The following is a 24191-nucleotide window of genomic DNA, read 5'->3' on the forward strand; positions in this document are numbered from 1 at the left end:
TGGTCATGGTGGAAATGTTTTTGATGTATGTCTGTATTCTGTTTACAAGTATTTTATCGAAGATTTTGAGTCTATGTTCATTGGGGATATCGCTCTGTAATTTTCTTTTTTATTGTGTCTTTATCTGGATTCATAGAAGGAGTTGGGAGTACTTTTTCTCTATTTTTTGAATTGTTTAAAAAGGATTGGCTATAGATAGTCTAAAACTTCTCAGCTCTGGGATGCATTCAGATGAAGAATCAGGTCTACAAGTGAAAGGAGATGGGTTCAGAGGGCAGGTGGAGGGCAATGTTACCAGTGGGACTCAAACACCTGGCCAGGATAGGTCACTGGATAGCCTAATATTTTACACATTTCAGAATTATTTTTAGAAATGTATCTGCTTGTGATACTTAGAGTTCTTGTTTTAGAAGTACAATATTTTTAAAATTAAAACTGCATGTTTGTAATATATCTAAAGAAGAAGAAAAATGTAGTTTGTGAAATTATTATTACATCTGGATTGCCAGGTATATGCTTTCATAGATGGATCAGGGAAAGGAAAAGCATGAAATGTTATAAATTTGGAGACTAGAAATTCAGTTTTATTTTTGATGGTCAACTAAGGAGAAATCAACTGAAGAGTTTAATGTGTTGAGTACTTTTATGGTATACATTCTTGTAGTAATAAACACAAATAATGAAAACATAGCTGCCACTAAAGAAAGAGCTGAAAAAGACCTGACATTTTATGTTTTAAAATTTATATCTTTATTTATTTTTATTGTATGAATGTTTTCTGTTCACCACGTATGTGCGTGATCCCTGTGGAGGTCAGAAGAGGGCATCAGATCACCCAGAGTAGGAGTTACAGGTGACTGTGAGGCACTGTATGGATGCTGGGAATTCGAACCCAGGTCATCTGCAAGAGCAGCCAGGACTCTTAACCCCTGAGCCATCTCTCTAGTCCTGGGCCTGATGTTTTAAATGTAAGAAGAGTTGTTCAGTGATGTGGGTGCAGTAAGGTAAAGGTAGAGGGCCCATTAGAACCCTGGTCCTGTCATTTAGTATCTTGGGAAAACCTAATGCAGGAAAACATGCGGCATTATCAAGAACATTACCATGACTTTAAGACAGTAGAAAATACGCAACGTTTTCATGTATCTCATGAATACACATAGGAAATGGAGAAACCTTTTATAAACTATAAAGTATGCTACTACACAAGAAAACAACCCTGTTCTCATTCCAGACCTAAGTACTGAAGACATTTCCTTTTACCTGAGGACAAATAAATGGTGGTAGCATCAAGATTATACTAGATTTCAGTTACAAGAGGCACATGATTATAGCAAACCTCAGTAACTCATTTATGAATATATCCTATAGGAAGATGCCATCTTGGCACTTGGAGCCTTTCTGATGGATTTTTAAATATTCTGACCTTCAGTCATTTTTGTGGGTAGGTGTCCAGCACGTGCTGTTGCAGATGAGGGGTTATGCCATGGTTTTAGGATAGAAAAACAAGCAACAACACTTCTAAGTCACTGTGGGTGCTTTGTACTAATAAAATTGTTTAGGAAACCTTTGCTCAAATGACCCGGTTTCTAAATTCCTCTGTTTTTATACTAACTAATACACACAGAAATAGCTTTTCGAGCCAGATGCCTTCTAATTGTATTTATTTATTATTGTTTGTGACGTGTGTGTGTATGTGTGTGTGTGTGTGTGTGTGTGTGTGTGTGTGTGTGTGTATGCATGCAGATGTGCATGTATCCAGTGAGTATGTGGAGGTCGAAGGTCAACTTTGTGGAGTCATATCCCTCTTTCTACCATGTGTGGGTTCTTGGGCTCAAACTCAGGTGTCAGCCTTCCTAACAGATACCTCTGCCCGCCGAACCATCTCACAGGTCCCAAGCCAAGTACATTAACACCGAAATAATTTCAGTCATCTGAAATACTTCAATGTCGACTGCTTTAATATCTCGACCATATTTTTAAGAATGTGTTTACAAATGCACACCTTTAAAATGCCCCTTTGTTTCTGATGTGGACTCTAAGAGTTAGATGCTATAATTGTAGTTCTTCTTTGCAAATATGCACACCTGTAAGTATCTTACCCATGAATATTTTTCCTATAAATTGCCATGTTTGGTTTGCAGAGTTAATATCCCTATAAAGGCTGTCACAAAAAGCCACAAAGATGGGCTTGGTCTAGAGAGGCCTGTGTAAGGTTTGGTACTGAAACACTGAGATTTTAAACATATTTTTCTTTTTTCTTGTAAAATTGCTTAAAAAAACAATCAATTCACATATCTTAAAGTGACTAAGGACATTTTATGCGACTAATTTTAACAGAGTACCTCTGAGAGTCCTCCTCTGAACTGTGCTGACAATTCATCTGTGGCTACAGCCAAAATATTTGAACATATGGCCAAAAGAAAAGTGGAAGGTATGCTCTCTCCTTTGCCAAAGTGTCATCTTGGAGGATGTCGTTTCTAGCATGAACATTGGTAATCTAATAATCAAATACATTTTCCTCCTAATGGGCAGTAACAACAGAACTGCCAATAAGCTGTGCTTCATCCCAACTTTCTGAAGTACATTAAACTGAGAACACCACTTAAAGACACCACACTAAATTAGGATAACCATTTCCAGAAGGGAATGAATACAGGGAGCGAAGAATAAAAAGTCAGGAAGAGCAAATGTGCAATTGGACTGCAAGGAAAAGAAAGCGATTCTTTAGAAAAGAAGGACAGGGTATCAGAAATGTGAGAAAAGTTGATAAAATGGGTTTCTAGTAACAGAACTGGTTTGGGAAATACTCTGTCTCTATCCTTCCCTGTTGGAAAGACATCAATAATCTATGTACCCAACCATGAGGAGGTAGGCCTGATGCACATGGATGAATATAAGACTATGTGAGCAGTCATATGTATATAGAATACAATGTTATGGGAAACGTTACTGTTTTACTAGATAGTATTGCATAGGACAAAATTAAAGTTGGGAAGGGATGTGAGGGCCCAGTTACAAGAAGCTCGGCCAAGCCATTACCAGGCATGGTAGGGAGGAACTGCAGGCTGTGTTAAAATGTACCAGTTAATGTAAAGGGATGTGGAAACTGACTTCATGGAAGCGAGGGTTTCCTGCACTTTACGGAAACACATGGCAGCTGTTAAACATAAGTGATTCAGGGCATCAGGGACTGCAATTGCAGCTAGTTCTTAGTCACCATGGGTCAGTTACCCTCTCAATTGCAGTATCGTACCACTTTGTAGCAAAACACAGACAAAAGGCTATTTGGTAATGAACAGTGATGCAATGAAGTCAAGACAGAGAATGAATGTGCTTTCGTTTCTAGTTGTGTTTATAGAAAATGTAGAAGAAAGATAGGAAGAGACAGAAATCATAATCCTAAAATGACACTGTTAAATAGGAAATTCATGGTAAGAATAATCCACAGAAAGAATGAAAAATGGAAAATATGAAGACCGGAGATGTGGCTGTTCCTTTTTAAAGAAGAGGGAGGCACTTGGGCACTTGAAGTAATGATGTATGGACTAAAGGGTTTACTGTGTGACTCACTGTGTCACACTACAGTTTCCACAATGAGATTTCTCTTTTCTTTTTTTCCCCCTATTTCTTATAAATTTTTGTTTTATCCTGGTGGTGGGAGGTTGCAAGGGTAGAGGGCAGATGGGGAGGGATAGGGAGATGAGCAGGATCGAGATGCGTGGTGTGAAATCCACAAAGAATCAATAAAAAGTTAAAAAAAAGAAAAGAAGAGGGAGGACTGGGGATGTGGTTCAGTCAGCAGAGGGCTTGCCTGATATGCAGTATCCCCAGCACCTCCTAAACTGGGCACAGGCCTCTTATTAGAGCACATACATGGAGGCAGGAGGACCAGAAGTTTAAGGTTATTCTCTGCTACATAGTGAGGTCAAAGCCAGCTTGGGATACATGAAGCCCCTTCTCAGATACACACACACACACCAAAAAAAAAAAAAAAAAAAAAAAAGGAGCGAAAGAGCAAGAATTCCAGACATCAGATGACTTCAATACATGTGTATTCAAACCAAAGATGAGGTCATTGCTGCGCCTGAGAAAAGTGTTGGCTTGAAGGAATGCCAAAATGTAGTAAACCGCACTCACTCATTCACCTCTCAATAATAATACATAATTGAATATAGAAGAATATGTTAGTCAAAATTTAAAATTATTTTTATTCTTACTTATTTAATTTTTAAAGATTTAGTATACTATTTGTTTATGTGTATGTGTGCATATGTGTGAGTAAAAGTACCAGTGGGGGCCAGAAAAGGGCATTGAGTTCTCTGGAACTGGAGTTATAGATGGTTTTAAGATACCACGTGGGTGCTGGGAATTGAACTCAGGTCCCCTGCATGAGCAGCCAGTGCTCTCAACCACAGAACTATCTCTAGCCCCTATAATTATTTTAATTCAGAGGTAAAAGAATTTATTTAATCATGGCATTTTCATAATACATTTTTACTCTGTTCACATTTTTCTCCATTAAAGTCTCTTGTCCTGCCCCACCCCTTTTCTTGGTGTTCTTCTCTAAGAATAATACTTTTATGCCATATATATACATATATATATGTATATATATATGTAAGTCTAGATGCTACACAGGAGATAAAACATGTGACATTTGCCTTTCTGAATGTGTCTTATTTAATGTACATTAACTGTCCTTCAAAAAGTTAACACACACTATCACACCATTCTAATATGAGAAATGATAAACATTATAGGTTCATTTGTGTCATACCGAAATTGCTATTTTTATTACATTTTGCACAGATTATTCCTGAGTATATTTTACTTTTAAATTTTTGTTCACATCTGTATGTCTGTGTGAATGTCTGCCATGTGTGTAAGGGTGCCAGCAGGGGCCAGAAGACAGCATTTGATCCCCTGAAGCTGAAGACACAGGCAATTGTGAATTACCCAATGTGGGTGCTAGGATCTGCACATGGGTCCTCTGGAAGAGTAGGGAGTGCGTTTACCACTGAGCCGCCTCTTGACCCTCGTGGGTATATGCTTTGTTTAGCAGATTTCAGTGTTGCTGCTCAGATCTGTAAAAATCCTCCAAACATTCAAAATGTAGAGTAATACTTGGAAAACTAAGAATGAGAATTTAGTTCTGCCCTAATTCTTCATGATCATATGATTGGTGTTGTATCAGCATAGAAATGATCATATTTCCCTTTGCTTTTTAGCATGGGTTGAGAAAGATTTGTCCTTAAAGGTAATAAGCTTTTTATTCTTATCATGAATTATTAAATATATCTTACATGACATATCTAACATTTAAATATTCTGCTTTAAAACCTATTTAGTCTGCCGCTGAAGTGAGAGAAACTGTTCCAAATGAAGTGGTAGAAATAACAGAGCTGCTACCATCCACATCAGGTACAGCTTGTAAAGTGAATCATTTTGGATAGAAAGAGAGTGTATGAAATGCTTGCAGACTTCGCCATCCTAATTCTGTTTTCCCCCCAAGTTGATGGTATGATATGTTATAAATGCAAATGTTATATTAGCCCCCATGTTTTTAAAAGAGCATTTGTGAGTGCAAGATGAAATCTTTTAAATGTAAGTTCAGTGAGGTGCTTCCAATTTTGTATTTCAATGTCCCAAACTTCCAGTGTGGGATCTCTGTCATAAGGGGATTTCTCCACAGTTTAAAAAATGCTGCTTGGAAAACTGGGTTCTATGCTGCATGCCTGTAATCTCAGGTACTTGAGGATGTTTTGAACTAGGATGTGCACAAAGCAGCATATTGTCACCTAAAAATCAAGAAAAGCAAATTTATTTCTACTAGGGGGATGCAGTCCATTTGCTGTCTGGATCTAAAGTGTTTTTTCATATCTATGATATTAGTTCAGTTATTCAGTCACATATCCTATCTGTTACCACAAATCACTAATTACAATGTTACACAATTGACTTTAGGTTTCAAAGCCAAAGATACTTATAAAAGTGTCCAGGTTGCACTTACTTTTATTCCCCCCTCCCCGAAAAGTCCTATATCTGTCCCACTCCACCTCTTAATAGTCAAACCACCCATTAACTCTAAAAAAAATCCAGCCCTAACGTTTTATTTTCATTCTCCAAAACCTCATGCCATTTACTATCAGGATGCAAAAACAGTTGAGTCAAATCTAGAAAAACTGACTCTACACGGGTGTTGGAAAAGATTGACAGCTCTAGTGCAGGGGTGGGAGGGAGAGACACGGGAAGAATGATTGACAGTTGTGGTGAAAGTCACCGAAGTACTGAAGCAGGCAAAGGAAAGCTATAATCAGGGAAGACGCCATGCGTTAGTCTGAGCCTTGGAGAAGAAGCTTGTCTGATAGTTGGTGGAAACATTTTCACATGTTGGAAACCATGTGATCATAGACAAAAATGTATGACTTAGCTATTTTTTTGTGAGCAAAATGCTTAGCAGATGGTTTAAGATACAACATTATAAGATAAAAATTAATGCACATTATGAATTTATTCATTGCTAGGGTCTTTGGAAATTTGTTTCTGGAGGCTTTATTCATGGATGAATTTATGTGCAAATTTCTATGATGTACAACACCCTCGGATGCTTATGAGTAAATATCTTTTGTGCAGGATATCGGATATGTGACCCCCATGTTGAGAACCACTGCTTTAGACAACTAGAAATATCCAGCTCAATATATACTTAATTGAAATTCTTACTTGGGAAGTAACAATATAATGTTATTTTTAAGTCATTAAAACAGTCCTTTTATCATACAGACTATTGCTTTATTTGAATTCTATGCAATTTAATTAGATAAATGTATTTGCCAACAGAACCAGAGTTGGAATTGATGTCAGTGGAAGAAGATATGTCCAACGAAAGTGAAAATAATCAGCCACGGGTATGAAAATATTTCATTTAAAATATCACATAATATTGTTTTCTTTTGTTTAGTAGTATGGCATTAGCCCCATGAAGTCCTATGTTTAGATTACTTAATAGAATCAATAGATCATAACTAAATATTTAATGTTTAAAACATTTTCCCTTGTTATAAAATTTAACACAGCAAGTTCCAGGACAGCTAGGCCTATACAGAGAAACCCTCGAAACAAAAACAAAACAAAATTTTAAAATGTTTTAAAACTCCATACTAACTTATAGCTAAACTTGAAAAAAATTTATTTGTTGTTTGAGGATTTTGCACAATGTGCTTTGATTATATTCTTCCAACCCCTTCCAGATCCACCTCAATTCCCTACCCACCTAACTTTATGTGACCCTTCACCCCCCTTAACCATGGGTTAATTACATTCAGTAGAGAAGGAAGAAGAACTGAAAGCCAGATTCACAAATAGTTCGGAGCAGTTGCATAGGCACAAATAGGTGGGTATGTGTTACAAAGCATCTTATATTTACATCACTGTAGAAATGACATTTTTCAGTCACTAGTAAACCACTGTCCCATAGCAGCCATGTGTACATTGAGGTTTTCTGGAAACACACAAGAGTTTTAAGCTATGTTCAAGCTAGAAAACCATCTATTAATTTTTTTTTTTTTAACAAATTCAGATTATGTTGGCCATTTTTTTTGAAACTTTTTTTTTCCTGAAGAAAATACAGTTGCAGTTTCTTCATGCCAAGATAACTTGTAGGGAGCTAGAGAAAAGGACTGGAGACTCTCCTCCCCAGGCCAAACAAATAAGTCTGATTACCTCTCAGTTGTCAGTAACTGTAGAAAAGCAAGAAAAGTTTCGTTATTTTGACTCCTCTATTCTCAAATTCTCTTAATAACTGCGCAGTATAAAACTTACCTCCAGTACTTAGGAACTGATGCATCTTCATTTTAAATAGGAGCCTTTACCTTGAGAAGTACACAGCCATCTGTTACCCCCTCCCCCAGCCCAGTTTCTCTGCACACTTTCTAGACCTCCAAGAAATCATCTTTATCTGAGCTTTCACAACTATATTATATAGATATTCCTTAAAAAATACCCATCAAATACAGTGTGCTACCCAGATATTCTTGGATGTGTAGTCATCCTTTGGGTTGTGGTAGACTTTCCAGGAGCTACACTTGAAGAAAACAGACCTTTCCTCTCCCAGCATCTAACAACTGCTTTATAGCTCCATGGCTAGGGGTGGGGTTCTGTGCTCAATTTCTCTCTCCATGCTGGGATTATGTTTGGATTAGGCTTACACAGCCTTTTAGGGGCTAGAGTATATAAGTGCAGCTGCCCCACGGTGCCCAGAAGACATTCTTTCCTTCTAGTCAGCCACCACTTCTGTAGTGATCATTGAGCCTTGGAAGGAGTGGCATGGTATGCATACTCTATTTATGGATGAGCATTCTGCAGTGTCTGGAATTCGGTCCATTGTAAATCTCTGTGTTAATCATCATTTACCATAAATAGAAGCATCTTGAATGAGGGTTAAGAGATGCATTGCTCTATTAGTATGTCAACAAGTCATTAGAAGTCAGTTTAATTACTATGTCCATTTAGCAGCATAGTAATAGTAGACTCTTTCTAGGACCTGTAGTTTGTCTAGCCATGGGTTCTTCACCTGATAATAGTTCCAGGTATGGTTTCATTGTTGTGAGCAGGACTTAAATTCAAGCAGGAAGTGGTTGATTACTTTTATAATGTTTGTGCCATAATTATATTAGTGGGCATGCATTGGCAGGCCAGCCATTATTGTAGCTTGTAGGGTTCATAGTTGGGTAATTGATAATTTTTTTCTCCATTAGCATGCATAGCATCTTCCAGAGCAATGAAAACTAGCTAGTATGGATCAAGTTTCTGGTTCAGCACGAGCTTAATTTCTTTATATTTTATCACTCAAGTATATGGTGTCTTCAGTACTAGGGTCTTATTTCAAGTTTTGGAAGGTAATCAAGAGCATGCCTGTATTGTTCAGCATCTATGTGGCCTTACTGTCCAACAACTACAAAAGAAATAACCAATTTCTTTCATTGGGCTTTTTTTTTAGTTTATCTATGGAATGTAGTAGGGGTATTGTTGCCTTGTTACAGGCTTCTATCTATCTTTTATCTATCTGTGTTGTGGGATATTTGTATACTGTGTGAAGATGTACTGCTGTGATTGATGTAATAAAAAGCTGAACAGCCAATAGCTAGGCAGGAGATACAGGTGGGACTTCCAGGCAGAGAGAGAAAGGAGGAAGAGGAGGAAACCAGATGAGTGAGAGGGACACGAGACATGGAGGAAGCAGGATGGCAGTACGTGACAGAATGTAGATGAATAGAAATGAGTTAAGTTATAAGAGTTAGTTAAAAGTAAACCTAAGCTAAGGACAAGCTTTCATAATTAATATAAGTCTCCATGTCATTATTTGCGAGCTGGTGGCCCAAAGAAAAATCTGACTATCTATCTGTCTGTCTATCTATCTATCTATCTATCTATCTATCTATCTATCTATCTATCTATCTATCATCTATCTACCTACCTATCTTCTATCTATTATCTATCTATCAATATCTATATCTATCTATCTATCTATCATCTTTTTATAATCATTATCTATTTATCAATAATCAAATCTATCCATACATCTGGTAGCTTTTACACTACAAGGCTTCCATATGGCCTTTTTCAGGATATCAGGTCTTATTTTGAAGTTTGTGTTTGTGCAGGATGAGAGATAAAGGTTGAGTTTCATTCTTCTACATGTGTTCATTCAGTTTAACCAGCAGCATTTGCTGAGAATGTTGCCTTTTCTCCAATAGTATTGTTGAGCTCTTTGATAAAATCACGTGATTGTAGGAGTATGAGCTTGTGTGTTGGTCCTCAGTTCTAGTCCATTGGTGAATGAGTCAGTTTTTATTCCAGTATCATGTTGTTTTTATTATTATAGTTTTGAGATAGAGCTTATAATCTGGGACGATGCTACCTTCCACTATTTGTTGTTCAAGATGTTTCGTCTATCCTGACTCTTTTGTATTTCCATATGAAATTTAAGATTACTTTTTCAATCTTTCTGAATAATTGTATGGAATACACACAGGGCTGTGTTCAATCTGTAGATTGCTTTTGGTAAGACAGTCGTTTTCACAACGTTAATCCTACCAATCCATGAGCATGGAAGGTCTTTCCATCTTTTGATATTTTCCTCAATTTATTTTTCAGTAATTTGAAGTTTTCTTTGTTAAATCTTTTACTTCATCAGTTAAACTGATTCACACACACACACACACACACACACACACACACACACACACACACACACACACACACGCTGTTGTAAATGGCATAATTTTCCGGATTTTTGAAATTATTATTATACAACCCCCCTTCCCTTTCCTTCCTCCGAGCTCTTTTTCAAGTTTATATCATTTTCTTTATATCTTTCTCAGTTTGTCATGTACAGGAAGAGTGTTGGTTTTTATATACTTTAATTTTATATTCTGTGTCTTTGCAGAATGTATTTATCAGCTGTAGGAGTTTTCTTAAGGAGCCTTTGGGTTCTTTTAGGCACAAAATCACATCATCTGCAAGTAAAGAAATGTTCCTTTTTAAACTTAAATTTCAAATTGTTGTTAGAACGTCTTACATGAATTTATAACATTTATATCATTTCCACCTCTCCTTCTACCCCATTCTGTTCTTCTTGTGCCCCCTCATACTTCCTCTCATATTCCTGCCTCTTCTTTAAATTTTGTTGTCATATTTACACATATGTAATTACATGTATATGGACATACAAACACACACAGGCTTATGATCCTGTTCTTACTAAGGCTTGCTATGCTTTTTGGAATTTCTTCATTATGAAAGAGTTGCATATTATATCTAATATTTTCATACTATTATTTAAATACAGCATAAACAGAAATTTTCTAACTTACCATTCATTTAAGCATTTTTTTAATCAGCAAATGTTTTATATAAAAATCATGTATGATTTAAATGTTTACCCATACCAAGCAACTTCTTCAATGTTTTGTTGATACCCAACATGACAAGCTAGGAATTCTTTTTATGGAAAAGATCTTCTTCTGCCTCTAAGACAATTTCTATCATTGGAGAAGTATTCTAAATGTTAAATGTTGTACGACAGCAAGTGTTTTTATTTTTCATATTTGTCTAAATGTGTCTTTTTGAGAATTCTCCTTTTTGTGGGTATACAAACTAGAGCCAGGTATTTAGACGTTAATCCTTATTAAAATATGCAGACCAGCCATTATTGTGTACATGCATTTTTCTCTTCTGGCCTTCCCTGATCTGTTTACATAGTCAGCAAACCATATGACAGAAAAGTATTAAATTGATATAAACAACATATACAACATCCTCGTCAAGTGTTTTATTGCCTGTACAACTTACTCTTAATTTTCTAGTTTAATTGCTTTTGAAGATGGAAAATCAGATATCTTCTTAGAAGGTTGCTAGGAGATATTTATGTAACTTACTAACACTTATTTTAACAGAGTATCTTGGAGGATCTTCCACAGATGAATGCTGGCCATTTATCTGGTGCAGGATATCAAATGGGAAAAATTAATATGAATGGACAAATGAAAGGTAGGAATAGAATTTAATTTTAAAAACTACTCTATGTTTTTTATTATTTATTTGACTTATTTATTCAAAACAGGTGGCTGCCATGTAATACTAAAAATATTATAGGTATCCAGTAAGAAATAAGAATAACAAATAACAAGTTGAATAACTTCAAATTTTAGCAATATGCTAAACTGATGGCATCACTGAAAGATCTGGACTATGAATCATGTAACAGGGCATTCTAGCACCTGAGGAATTCTGATATTAAGGAAAGGATAGAAGGAGAATGTAGAACAAGAAAAGTAGTGATTATAGGGAGTGAATGATGGGAAAGAAGGTATTATACACAGGAGAGAGTGGGAGTTATGAGACTACTTTAGCTAAAGTATGGAATTATAAATGTTGTGAAATCATAAACTGAGCTTCCAGTATCTAAATATGTTGAAGAAGTGGAATGAAATGTCCCTATACTTGTTTTTATCACTGAAGTCATTAAGTACTCCATCAAGAAAAGGTACGCTCTGTGTACCGTAGATAAATAAAATTATGTATGGTCAGACATACATATAAAAGTTTAATGTCAGGTAATGTACTGCACCTTCGTGGGGCTAATTATGTATATATGTCACACACACACATGCACACACACACACACACACACACACACACACACACACACACACACACACATATATGACAAAATAATTGAATTGGAAAAAAAAAAGCACAGGATTACTCATTTCCTAATTAGTTCAGAGAACTTTTTTGGAGAAGTTACCACTTGTGTGTTATTCCTAATTTATGGCACAAATTGAAGAAGGCAACAATCTTATCCTTAATGATTTAATCTGTTGACAGTGTTTTAGTGAAATATATGATGCCTCACTCAACCAACATCTTTGACAGTTAAACATTCTCAGAGTCATGTTTTGCTCCTCTGGTTAGAGGTCATTTTTCTCTGCATCAGTCAACACACTCACTACATTGGCACATGTGCCTAGTCTGCTTCTGGTACAGTTATTAGAGTCACAGTCTCCTTTGAAAATATTTGTGAAAAGCTCCTTTCTTATTTTTATTCATGATATTTCTTTAACGTAGCTGCCTCAATCAGAAAATAAGAGAACAATCCAAAAGTTGCACAACCCCCAAAACTACAGTAATTGTTACTAAAGACAAATGTGAGGACTCAATTTGATCACAACTCTGTGTGACTATATGTGGATGACTTCATGATATTTACTTAGATTGACTGATGTCCATTTGCCATTTTAGAGTCTGACGAGGAACATGCTCAACTGATGGTAATCACTACTGTACTTTATCTTGCTGATGATCCTCACCACTGGGTGAAGTATGCAATATTTATTAAGTGTCCTGTTTCAAATACCCACCCAGACTCCTGTTGAAATGAATGACACTGTTTTCAGAGAAGCATGGACAGCGAAGAATGCATCAGCCTTCAAACCAGGTGAAGTATGCAATAACATTACCCTAGAAGGAAACATTTTTAAGATTTTCCAAGTGCTTACAGGTTTCTCATTCCCACTTTGAAAACATATCCAGATGGGTTTGCGCCTAGTCTGATTGTAACTTGTGAGGCCATATTTGGTTGACATCCCAGGGAGGCCTCCTCTTTTCTGAAGGGAAATGGAGGAGCAGTAGATCTGGCGGGGAGGGGAGGTAGGTGGAGGCCTGGGAGGAGGGAGGGGAAACTGCAGTCAGAATGTATTGTATGAGAGAACAACAAAAAAACCTGATTAATTTAACCATTGTGTTGAGCTAAATCCTTCAGAGGTCATTGGTGGTGTAGATAATTGAAAATAAAGGCGTTTTCAGGGCTAGAAAATTGTGTTGGAAGTGTGTGCTTTAAACCAGAGGTTTCTTCTTTCATGTGTTGTTCCATAAGCTTTGCCTGATTTAATACCATATAACAATTAGGGATTTCTAGAGAGCAGTTGTGAAAACCTAAGGTTTTTCTCCAAGTCTAAAATAGTAGTTGGATGGTTGAGTGAATTGTCATTTGCCTGCTGATTCACTTACTCTGAAAAATAAGAGCCTCCCTTTAATACACAATTTCAAGCAACACAATATTAAATTATACCTATAAATAAAATGTTCATTTTTATTATAATTGGGCAGTCTACTGATTATGTACATCTATATGTGTTTTAAGTTGCATATTTGTTATTTCCATGCCATTAATCTATCATGGAATCAGGTCTATCACAATAAATTATACATTGTGATTTGACATCACTTGTGCCTTCCTTTTGCTCCTAACCTCAAGACTGTATTTTATAGATTTCAGTTGCTCTGTAGTAGTACCAACCTCTACATGCAACATCACATACCTGTATACAATTGCTTCATAGATGCTATTCATGTAATTTACCCAGAAGCCAATACCTACTATGATGTTACGCTTGATGGGTTTAGCAGATTAAAGAATCAGTTCATTCAAAACAAAACATCAGCCTGGTCCCCTTATCCTCCTAGTAAGATGTACACCAGAAAAATGGCAAACACAAGCAACTTAAACATAACTCACTTTATAGTTTTCTCAAATGACGAGTCTATTTCTCCAAGGATACAAACGTACCTAAACGTTAATTCATTTAATACAATTTGGTTGCAGGAGACACTGATAAATTTATAACCTAAATATTCCTATATTTATCCTATCAGTTATGGTCTGTATAGTGTTTATTTTGCTCAAGTAACTTTTTATAGAACATCTACCTCCACTTATGCACACATTGTGCACATTCATTGTCCAACCAACTTGATGATTCATCTGCATTGAAAACGTTAGCATTTCATTTTGAAATGAAAATGTCTAACCTTCTTAAAATACCAGAGAAGGCTCTTATGACTTGTGTCCAACACTGTATCATTAGCACATCCTCCAGTCTTCCATTTCCTGTGAATTTACTAGACTGCTGGTGGTATCTTTTCTAACAATCTGCTTTTAGATAGATCCCTACTAAACATAGTACTCCCTCTTGTTACTTCCTTTCATGTCCTTGCACTTTCTTTTTTTTTTTTTAGGTTTTTCGAGACAGGGTTTCTCTGTGTAGCTTTGCGCCTTTCCTGGAACTCACTTTGTAGCCCAGGCTGTCCTCGAACTCACAGAGATCCGCCTGGCTCTGCCTCCCGAGTGCTGGGATTAAAGGCGTGCGCCACCACCGCCCGGCCGCACTTTCTTTATTGATGTCTGACTAACCTCATATTTTAAGTATCAAGCAGGCATTATGTTTAGAAAAGCCATCCACATACCCATTATTTGCATTCTTTTCTATACAGTGCCAGCACCTAATAAGAATACAATAAAGTTATTTTACTAAATGAAATAGAGCCTGCTTACACTGCAATGACTTAAAGGATTGTTTCCTCAAGGGTAGATGAAAAGGAATAAACATGTAAATAAATAATTTGCAGGTCTAATGGTAAAGATAACGTTGAAAAAGTCAATAAAATACTCAGACAGACCCAAGGAAAGAATTATCTATTTATGTAGGAAGAGTCAAAACTCAATACTTTATATGATGAACTAAGTATTAAAAGATGAAACAAAAGAGTTACAATAGTGGATAGAAATAAGTTGAACATAAGGTAGCAAAGAGAAAGGTGTGAAGGGCGATGGAAATTTTGTTTAGAAAATAATTAGTGGCTTATTTAAAAGTTAATAATAAGAAACAAAGAAGAGTGTACTCGCATGCATTTCTGTGATTTTTTTAAAGTTTCACTTCTGAGGGTTTGCTTAGTTATATTGAGTGGTTGAATGTGTAGATGAATCTCAAAAATGCTTTTTACATCTAGAATCTGTCACACTGATCCAAATCCTGGTGGTGACTGGAAGCAACACTTTAGGAACTGAATATTTGGCTAACTGTTAAGCTGGATACAAATTAATTGGGAAAATCCAAAATGCAATTTTTATGAACCAAATTTTAAGACATCTCCATCTATTTCTATAAAGACTATTGTTTTATGTATAATGTATTAATAGTTTGTTTAACTAAATATATTTATTAGTAGAGCCTGACTTAGAAGCGACACCAGGGGAAGATCACAATAGATTTGATGACAGGAGAAAAATCCAGTCATTGGTATGTAAATATCAATTAGAGTTTCTGGTATAAAAATCTTTGTTGTTCAAGGGTGTTGCATGAAGCCAGGCAGTGGTGGTACATGCCTTTAATCCTATTACTTGAGAGGTAGAGGCAGGTGGATCTCAGTAAGTTCTATAGAGTGAAGCCTGGTCTACAGAGTGAGTTCAAGGTCAGCCAGTCCCATTACACAGAGAAACCCTGTCATGGGAAAAAAAGAAGAATGTTGCATGGACCAAAGGAAATTGCAGTTTAGACAACCAAGAATTGATGGCTTACAATTTAATACTTAGTCTTAAAGTCTTAAAGAATATTTTATCATCTTATGGAACATATAGCTAACATTTATCCTTAGATAAACACTATTTTTCCTGTGTTTATTAACCTTAGGAGCAAGATATTTTAACAAATACTGTCTGTATATATTTTTTATCTGAGAAAATCCATGACCATTTTTAAGTCTTAAGTTTGTGCATGTGTACGTACTAACAAGGTAGTGGTGATGAGTCCAGCATGAAGGAAATCAAATCAGTGAATATCAAAAAGGTGATCTGTTCTCTCTAGTGGACTTTAGAACATATTTGAGCAACTTAATGCAGAATTTCTACAGATGAGATAATATTAAATATATTCTGAATTTTTTGAAGAACAACCTGTAACAGAAATATGAATAGCGCTTGAGGCATTACTGAAAACTTTTTAAGTATTGAGACCTGTGCTGCCTAGTTTTTATGTCAACTTGACATGAGCCAGAGTTATCTGAAAGGAAGGAACCTCAATTGAGAAAATACTTCCATAAGATCTGACTGCAAGGCATTTTCTTAATTAGTGATTGATGGAGAAGGGTCCAGGCCACTGTGGGTGGAGCCATCCCTGGGCTGATGGTCCTGGGTTCTATAAGAAAGCAGGCTGAGGAAGCCATCATGAGGAAGCCAGTAAGCAGCACTCCTCCATGGCCTCTGCATCAGCTCCTGCCTCCAGGTTCCTGCACTGTTCTGAATTCCTGTCCTGACTTCCTTTGATGATAAACAGTGGTGAAAGCCAAATAAACTCTTTCCTCCCCAGGTTGCTTTGGTCCTGGTGTTTCCTCACAGCAATAGAAACCCTAACTAAGACAATACCAAATAGTTTTTGTTATTGAGGGTCAATGAAGTACTAGCTAGATATTTAAACACCAAATGTCCCATTTTCTAGTGAGAATGGCTAAACAATACTCAGCAAGTACTTTTAAATCACTATATGTGGATTATGTGAAAAAAAAATATCAATTGACACAGCATTGAAGGAGTTTGTTGATAGGATGGGGCTGTGGGTGGTGGTGCAATTTTAAATTTAGAGAAGATTTTTTCGAGTGAGAAGTAACTTCTAATGAAAGGAGGGAGACATACCAACCAAGTGAAATCCACAAGATGAGCACCTGGGCAGGAGGAGCGTGTATCACACCTTCTCTTTAGCTGGCTCTTACCCTGCATGACCAGGAAGCAGGGCGTGAGATAATCTTCACAATAATCACTTTACTCTTATAACATGTATCTGCATATAATATAAATGTGCAACTAAGGGACTTGTGCAGTACAGTCACTTCAAAACTCAACATCATTGTGCCGGGAGTTCTCCTTCATTAAAAAAGGTTGTATGCTGATACGTAGTATTGGTGTAACATTATTCAGCCATACCACAGAAAGTTTTTTGTTAACTTGTTATTTAAATATTTTTAAATTAGCATGCAAAGTAAGAGGTTTCATTATGGTGTTTTCATACATAATTCAGGCTGATCTTCCTCCTCTCACCCACTCTCACCTCAGATCACGCCCTCCCATTCTCAGTGGTCCCCCTTTTTCATTTCTTATTATTCTATTACCTTTCCCACTTCCTTTCTTTAAAATCTTTCCCCCTTAATCTCATGGTCCTCTTCCTAGTTTTATTTTTTTTATTTTATTTTATTTTTTTTTTTGGTTTTTCGAGACAGGGTTTCTCTGTGTAGCTTTGCGCCTTTCCTGGAACTCACTTGGTAGTCCAGGCTGGCCTCGAACTCACAGAGATCCTCCTGCCTCTGCCTCCCGAGTGCTGGGATTAAAGGCGTGCGCCACCACCGCCCGGCTGTAGTTTTTTTTTTTTTTTTTTTTTTTTTTTTTTTTTTTTATAAACTTTGCCTCGACCCCCACAGAATACTCAGGTCTAAAAATTAGAAGCTAGGATTTACTTATGAAAGCATATCTGCCACTTGTCTTTTTGAGTATGGGTCCCCTCACTTAATATAATAACTTCCAAATAAATCTCTTTTCTCACCAACCTCTTGGCTTTCTTTTCTCTGTGGCTGAATTCAATTCCATTTTGTATCTGTACCTCATCTTCATTGATTGGTTTCATTCCACTCTCCCCTCTGTGAGGCTGAATTCCCACCTTCAGTTTAGGTTTCTAAGAATGTGAACTGTCTTGCTGCCTGAATTTTGTGGTGATGGATGATTGGAGTTTTGGGATATACTTCCTTTGGTGAGACCCACGTCAGCATGAGCATATTGGTGTAGTTGGTGTGCATTTGGGCTTCTTTGTAGAGAAAGTCTTAGCTAGTTTTATTTCTGTTTTCTAGACTTGGCTCATTCCTCTACTAGTAGCTTTTTGATTACTTCCTCCCTTCCTGTCTACCAGTTGTGGCTTCCAATGTGTTGTCTTGCCTCTGCTCCCCAATTTGTCATTGATTAAACCATTTTTCTACAATCAGTAACTGATTTTAACAACAACAGCAGCAGCAGCAGCAGCAGCAGCAGCAGCAGCAACAACAACAAGAAAATACAGACTTTTATCCCTAATTTAAGTGAAGAAACTTCAAATTCTGTCCAGTTCTGATTGTGCAAACAGTAGTTTGCAACACATCTTGCATCTGATTCTAAAACACCTGCTGCCATTTTTTTTTTTTTTTGGTTTTTTCGAGACAGGGTTTCTCTGTGTAGCCTTGCGCCTCTCCTGGAACTCACTTGGTAGCCCAGGCTGGCCTCGAACTCACAGAGATTCGCCTGGCTCTGTCTCCCGAGTGCTGGGATTAAAGGCGTGCGCCACCACCGCCCGGCCTGCTGCCATTTTTAATTACCCTGGATATTCAATGTTGTTTTACATCAAGTGCATTTATGAGAAGTTGTTTAAGTACCTATTTTTTTGTTGTTGTTGAAAAAAGTTCTCTAAGTTTTGTGGGGAATGCAAAGTAGATTTTGATATGCAAAAATAAATTCTGACTAAAATATATGAATCATCTGCTACTGTCTACTTGTATGATCTTTTGGTCTTCCCTGTAGCTTACATAGTCAATGATCACATGAAGATAAAAGTTAGGATGGATCTGAAGAGCACGTATGAGGTTTTTATTTCCAAATATTTTAGTTTTTAGTACATGCTTCTTTTATATTCAACCCTATGTAATTTTAAAATATGAAATTTAGCACCTTCATGAAATTGATTGGGAGGACTTTGCACAATTTATGATCACTACTTACTGTAACAGAGAATCTCCGGAGATCTTCCAAACGTATCTGGCAATATATCCGTGGCAGCAGTTTCAAGAAGAGAAAAGACAAACAGACAAGCAACAGGTAGGAAGTACATTTTGTGGAAAAGTCATTTGGTGTGATGCTAATTTATGATAGGAGGCCAAAGTAGGCTACTAACCAAAGAGAATCATCCATAAATGCGGAATAAGGAAAACTGATAATGCATTATCAAGTTTCACTGACAGTTTAAGAGTATCAGTAAGGAAGATGAATTGTGAGTTGTATTTCTAGGTATTCTAATACCAATGACATGCTAATAAGTTATAATGAGGTGAGGAAAAATGGGAATGAAGGATGAGAAAAACAGTGATAATAAGGAGTAAGGAAAGTATGTCAGGTATATGAAGTAAAGGGTTAGTGTCCTAGTTTTTCTCTGATTACTGTGATAAAGTACTCTGAACAAAACAAAATAAGGGAGGTGGAGTTTATTTTAACTCAAAGTGCCAGGTCTAGTTCATCCTAGAAGGGAAGTCAAGCTATGAGGAGCTAGGTGCTCCCATTAGGACCACAGTCAGAAATGTAAAAGGAATACATACATTCTAGTGCTCAATTCCCTTCTTCACCTAAACAGCTCAGTTTCCCCTGCATAGAGAATGGTGTTGCTCACAGTGGTGGTGCTTTACACCTTAATTAATATAATAAAGACAACCACCTACAGGCAAGTAGGCCAATATAATGTAGATAATTTCGACATTGAGAGTACCCTCCCAAGTAATTTAAGGTTGTGCTAAGTTAATAATAAAATTGAGAAAATTAAAAAAAAAATATGTGGCAAAGAAAAGTAATGTATTTGACTTGTGAGGAAAATGTGACTTGAGTGCCTAGATCCCAAGACTGTCTGAAACTAGAACAAAGTGTCCCACTCTTCCTGTGTTCTTCATTGGTGAGAACCCATTAAGGATTCAAATACTTGCTTTTTCAAATCTACATCTTATTACCAAAGAACATTATAACTGTAACAATTGATCCACTGTAAATGTATATGTTTTTGTCCATTTGTGAGCATCACCACTTCAGCAGGTAGTGCTCTATAAGTGGAAATTGAAGAACTGGAAGTAAGAAACTCATGGGGTTAGATTAAAAGTCCATTATAAAGTTTGTGACTGCTTATATAATCTCAGATTGGGTTCTGACAGCATAGATTCTTAGAGTAGATTCCAAATAGATGTGTATCAGCATTTGGAATGAAACTGTGTTGGCCACCGCATCTCAGACTTTGGTGAATCATCTGCTTTGGCCTTGTTAAGGATAAAATGGTGTTCTTTATTTGTGATGAATTCTCAGTTGGTGTAGATGCTCCCGGAAGTCATGGTGTATGATGAGGAGGGAGGATGGAGACTTTGATTAAATCTGTAGAGATAATTATTGTAGAAAACATAATGGGCCCAAAATAAGGTATACATTTTGCCCTTACTTTTGAGTTTGTTCCTATCCAGAAAGAAATAAACAAATATATATGGAAACTAAATAATTCTATGATTCCTAGGATACTAAGTCTGTGGGGTTCTCTATGGCTATAAAATACAATTCTTTAGTTATTAGATATTCTTGTTAAATAAAGATGAAAGAAGTGGTCATATAATCCATAAACTAGTACAAAATTGAAGTAGTAGTTTGTTACAAAGAAAGATTGTCTAGACAAGAGAGAAATTGCCTAGAAGGCATGAAAGTTCATGCTGAGGAGACTTGAAAGAACTCACTTTCGATGCTATCAGTGTATTCTCATTCAAACCATATTACACTGTTGTGTTCCTGCATACACTATTGGAATCAGGAGGTGGTATTAACCACCTGGAAGCAGGAATGGAAGCAGAAACCACGGAGAAACCATGCTGCTCAGTGGCTTGCTCCTCGTGATGTGTTCAGCTTGCTTTCTTATACAATCTGCCCAGGGGTAGCACTGTCCACAGTGGGCTGGGACCTCCTACACCAATCACCAATTAAGGAAATGCACAACAGATATGCTCATAGGCCATTCTTTTTTTAATTGAGAAATTTTTATTCACTTTACATACCAATTCCTTCTTCCCTCCTCCTGCCCCTCAAGCCTTCCTCCCCAACCTATTCCCTATTCTCTCCTACAAGAAGGTAAGGCCTCCCATTGGGAGTCAGTAAGCCTAGTACATTCAGTAGAGGCAGGTCCAAGTCCCTCCCCTTTCCTCAAGGCTATTCTTATGGAGGCAATTCAGCAATTTAGGTTCCCTCTTCTCAGGTGACTCTGGTTTGTGTTGACAAAACAAAACAAAACAGAACAAAACAAAAAACCAACAAGAATGCCTTAGAAGTCTTTTAAATTATAAACTGTTCCATTCTACAACAGCTTTAACAGTTGATATGAATTCAGGGTTATGATTTGCTTCTTCCATTAGGAATCCCTTTCCCCCTCATTTATTAGCATATTCATATTGTTATATGTGCCTTTTGTATTTCTGCTATGTTTATTACATAATAATCTTATTTTGAAAATCTGAGCAAGTTTAATTAAAACTAGATTTTAATTTTTCTTCAGTATATTTTTTTTCATGTTATGATCCCAACTAGACACACAAGCAAAATAAGCAAACGCCAAACCTGAAAAGCCCAAATGTAAAGTCATTCTTTACAAAGGTAGCCAGGGGGGGCTGAGTTCCAGTCTAATTCTGCATGAATTGAGGTTGATTGACTTATTATTCATAACGTTGATTATCTCTTTGGCTCTTTTAGAATCTGCGAAGGAGTATCCACCCTTGATGGTAATATAGCCTTTATGTTTTCACTTTGGTTAATTTACATCACCCTAAATGAAATATGATGCAATTATTGTTCAATTGTTCCTTCAAACCCCTTTCAGGCTCTCAATGAAATGAGTGATTCTGTTCTCAATGAGGCAGTAGAGATGAAGGAAACACAGATAACGCACGTGGGTAAGTACTGACTTCCAGCCAGCTACTCTGGAAAGACAGACTCTAAATATCTGAAATCCCCACGGACTTCTCACTCCTATCCCCATCCCCGAGATTAGATGAGACAGCAGGATTTGTTCTAAACTACACAATGTTATTGTGACATAGATTTTACAGACGCCATTAACAAGTTGAAGGGACTGGTTTGGAGAAGCACCTTGAGTTAGTTCTTTCTACTTTCATGTCTCAACCTGATCATGGGTTCCTTCAGTAGCAGAAGATGTGCTATGAAAAGGACAAAGTGAACAAAACCATCTTACACACAATGGGCTGATCATTTCATATCTCACTTCATACCCTTTGTCAATCATTGAGTAACATCTAACTCCCCATGGAACAACACTTGTAAATTTATGCACTTAATCAAATTTGTTCTTTACTGGGCACTGATAATTTATAACTCAAAATTGTCTGGAAACTTCCACTCCATTTGGGGCTGCTTCAATTTAAATTTGCACTGTTGCCTTCTACTAAATAATTTCCATCCACTTAGTCAAGGCTCCCTTATATTGGCATCTCTGCCACATTTATAATGTTCCATGACCACATCACATGATAACACAGACCAATTTAAAAAATGCCAATGATCAAGTTTTTGTAAAACGGCCCACAGGAGGCTTTGATAGGTTTGAGCCAAGGTGCCCCAAAGACGCCATGCAGATGTGGTGCACAGTGGCATGGTGTGGTGGAAAGTTACTCACACCATACACACACAGCATCCATATGGAAAGTTTTATTATTATTATTATTATTATTATTATTATTATTATTATTATTAATTTTGGTTTTTTGAGACAGGGTTTCTCTGTGTAGCTTTGCAACTTTCCTGGAACTCACTTGGTAGCCCAGGCTGGCCTCGAACTCACAGAGATCCACCTGGTTCTGCCTCCCGAGTGCTGGGATTAAAGGCGTGCGCCACCACCGCCTGGCGGAAAGTTTTATTATTAAAGGGGAAGGAGAGAGGGAATAGAGAGGAGAAGAGAGAGAGAGAGGGGGGTAGAAAGAGAGGGATATATATATAGAGAGAGAAGAGAGAGAGAGAGAAAGGAAGAAGGAAAAGGGGGAGGGGTTTTCTCTCAAAGAGGACTTCAGATAAGATGACATGAGGATGCTGGGCATGTCCCCAAGGGGTGGGCCAGAATGCTAACACAAGCCCCTTATAATTACACATGTTTTCATAATTAACTTCCATCCAAATCTCTACATTGAGCCATTTTTTGATGATGTTATTCCTGTCACCGTATTGCTACACCGGCACATCCTCCATTTGTTACTTCTTTGTTGTCCCAGTATACCATGCTCTTCCTGTTTGATGTCCCAGTGTCTGCATAAATCATTCTTTACCTGTGAGATCAGGCATTATGTAAAAAAAAAATCCACTCAGTTCTAATAATTTACAGTCCTCAGGATCACGATAATGAATTGTTCAGTATAGTGATTACTGGAATTTATGCAAAAATGATTTACAAGAGCACCAATGTAGTCCAGGAGCAAAATGAATAGACCTATAAAGAAACAATTTCCAATGGAAATGACAAATATACAAAGGGAAGATGAGCAAAAGCACCAAGGGGAGTGCCATGGAAAGCAAGTGTGGTCACTGAGGCAAAGAGAACCGTAATGAAGAAAGACAGCCCGTGACACTGAGCGTTTAGAGAAGGAAGCCAGCCTGTAAGAATAGTGGACGTAGTGTTTCAGCTCTAAGTTACATTAACTATACCTTAGAGTAACTGCACAATGATCTTGTCTATAACCAGTCAGTTTTACCAATGTAAATTTCAAGTTCTGTAATTACACAGAATGAGCAGTCAGAGAGGATAATGGACAATAGATTATGACATGTGACTCAATACAGAAAAATGTATTTACTGTAAATGCTGTAATACTGCAAACACTGTAAATCCATGTATCTTTTTCTATTTTGTTTCAAGTGTGTTCATTGATGTTTAATGGAGTGATTGTTACTGACTCTTTGAGATGTGTATGTTGTGTACATGATACACAACTTGACTGCTGTCTAAAGCACAGAAGCTTTTGATATTTAAATAAGTCAGTAGTTATCCTGT

At 36.9% G+C, this 24191-nt stretch overlaps 1 protein-coding gene across 1 annotated transcript in view; it reads left to right on the forward strand.

Moving 5' to 3' along the window:
- Positions 1-24191, forward strand: part of LOC128119464 (ankyrin repeat domain-containing protein 26-like) — a 139571-nt gene that overhangs the window by 21957 nt on the left and 93423 nt on the right. Inside the window, exons 9-19 of the mRNA XM_052752847.1 lie at positions 2338-2431; positions 5229-5257; positions 5349-5421; positions 6841-6908; positions 11457-11550; positions 12805-12833; positions 12928-13063; positions 15571-15641; positions 19138-19225; positions 21887-21915; positions 22014-22086. Of these exons, the coding sequence (XP_052608807.1) occupies positions 2338-2431; positions 5229-5257; positions 5349-5421; positions 6841-6908; positions 11457-11550; positions 12805-12833; positions 12928-13063; positions 15571-15641; positions 19138-19225; positions 21887-21915; positions 22014-22086 (784 nt within the window). The remainder of the gene's footprint in view (positions 1-2337; positions 2432-5228; positions 5258-5348; positions 5422-6840; positions 6909-11456; positions 11551-12804; positions 12834-12927; positions 13064-15570; positions 15642-19137; positions 19226-21886; positions 21916-22013; positions 22087-24191) is intronic.

This window comes from Peromyscus californicus, unplaced genomic scaffold (assembly GCF_007827085.1).
Source record: "Peromyscus californicus insignis strain IS unplaced genomic scaffold, ASM782708v3 Scaffold_23__1_contigs__length_62951481, whole genome shotgun sequence".
NCBI lineage: Eukaryota > Metazoa > Chordata > Mammalia > Rodentia > Cricetidae > Peromyscus > Peromyscus californicus.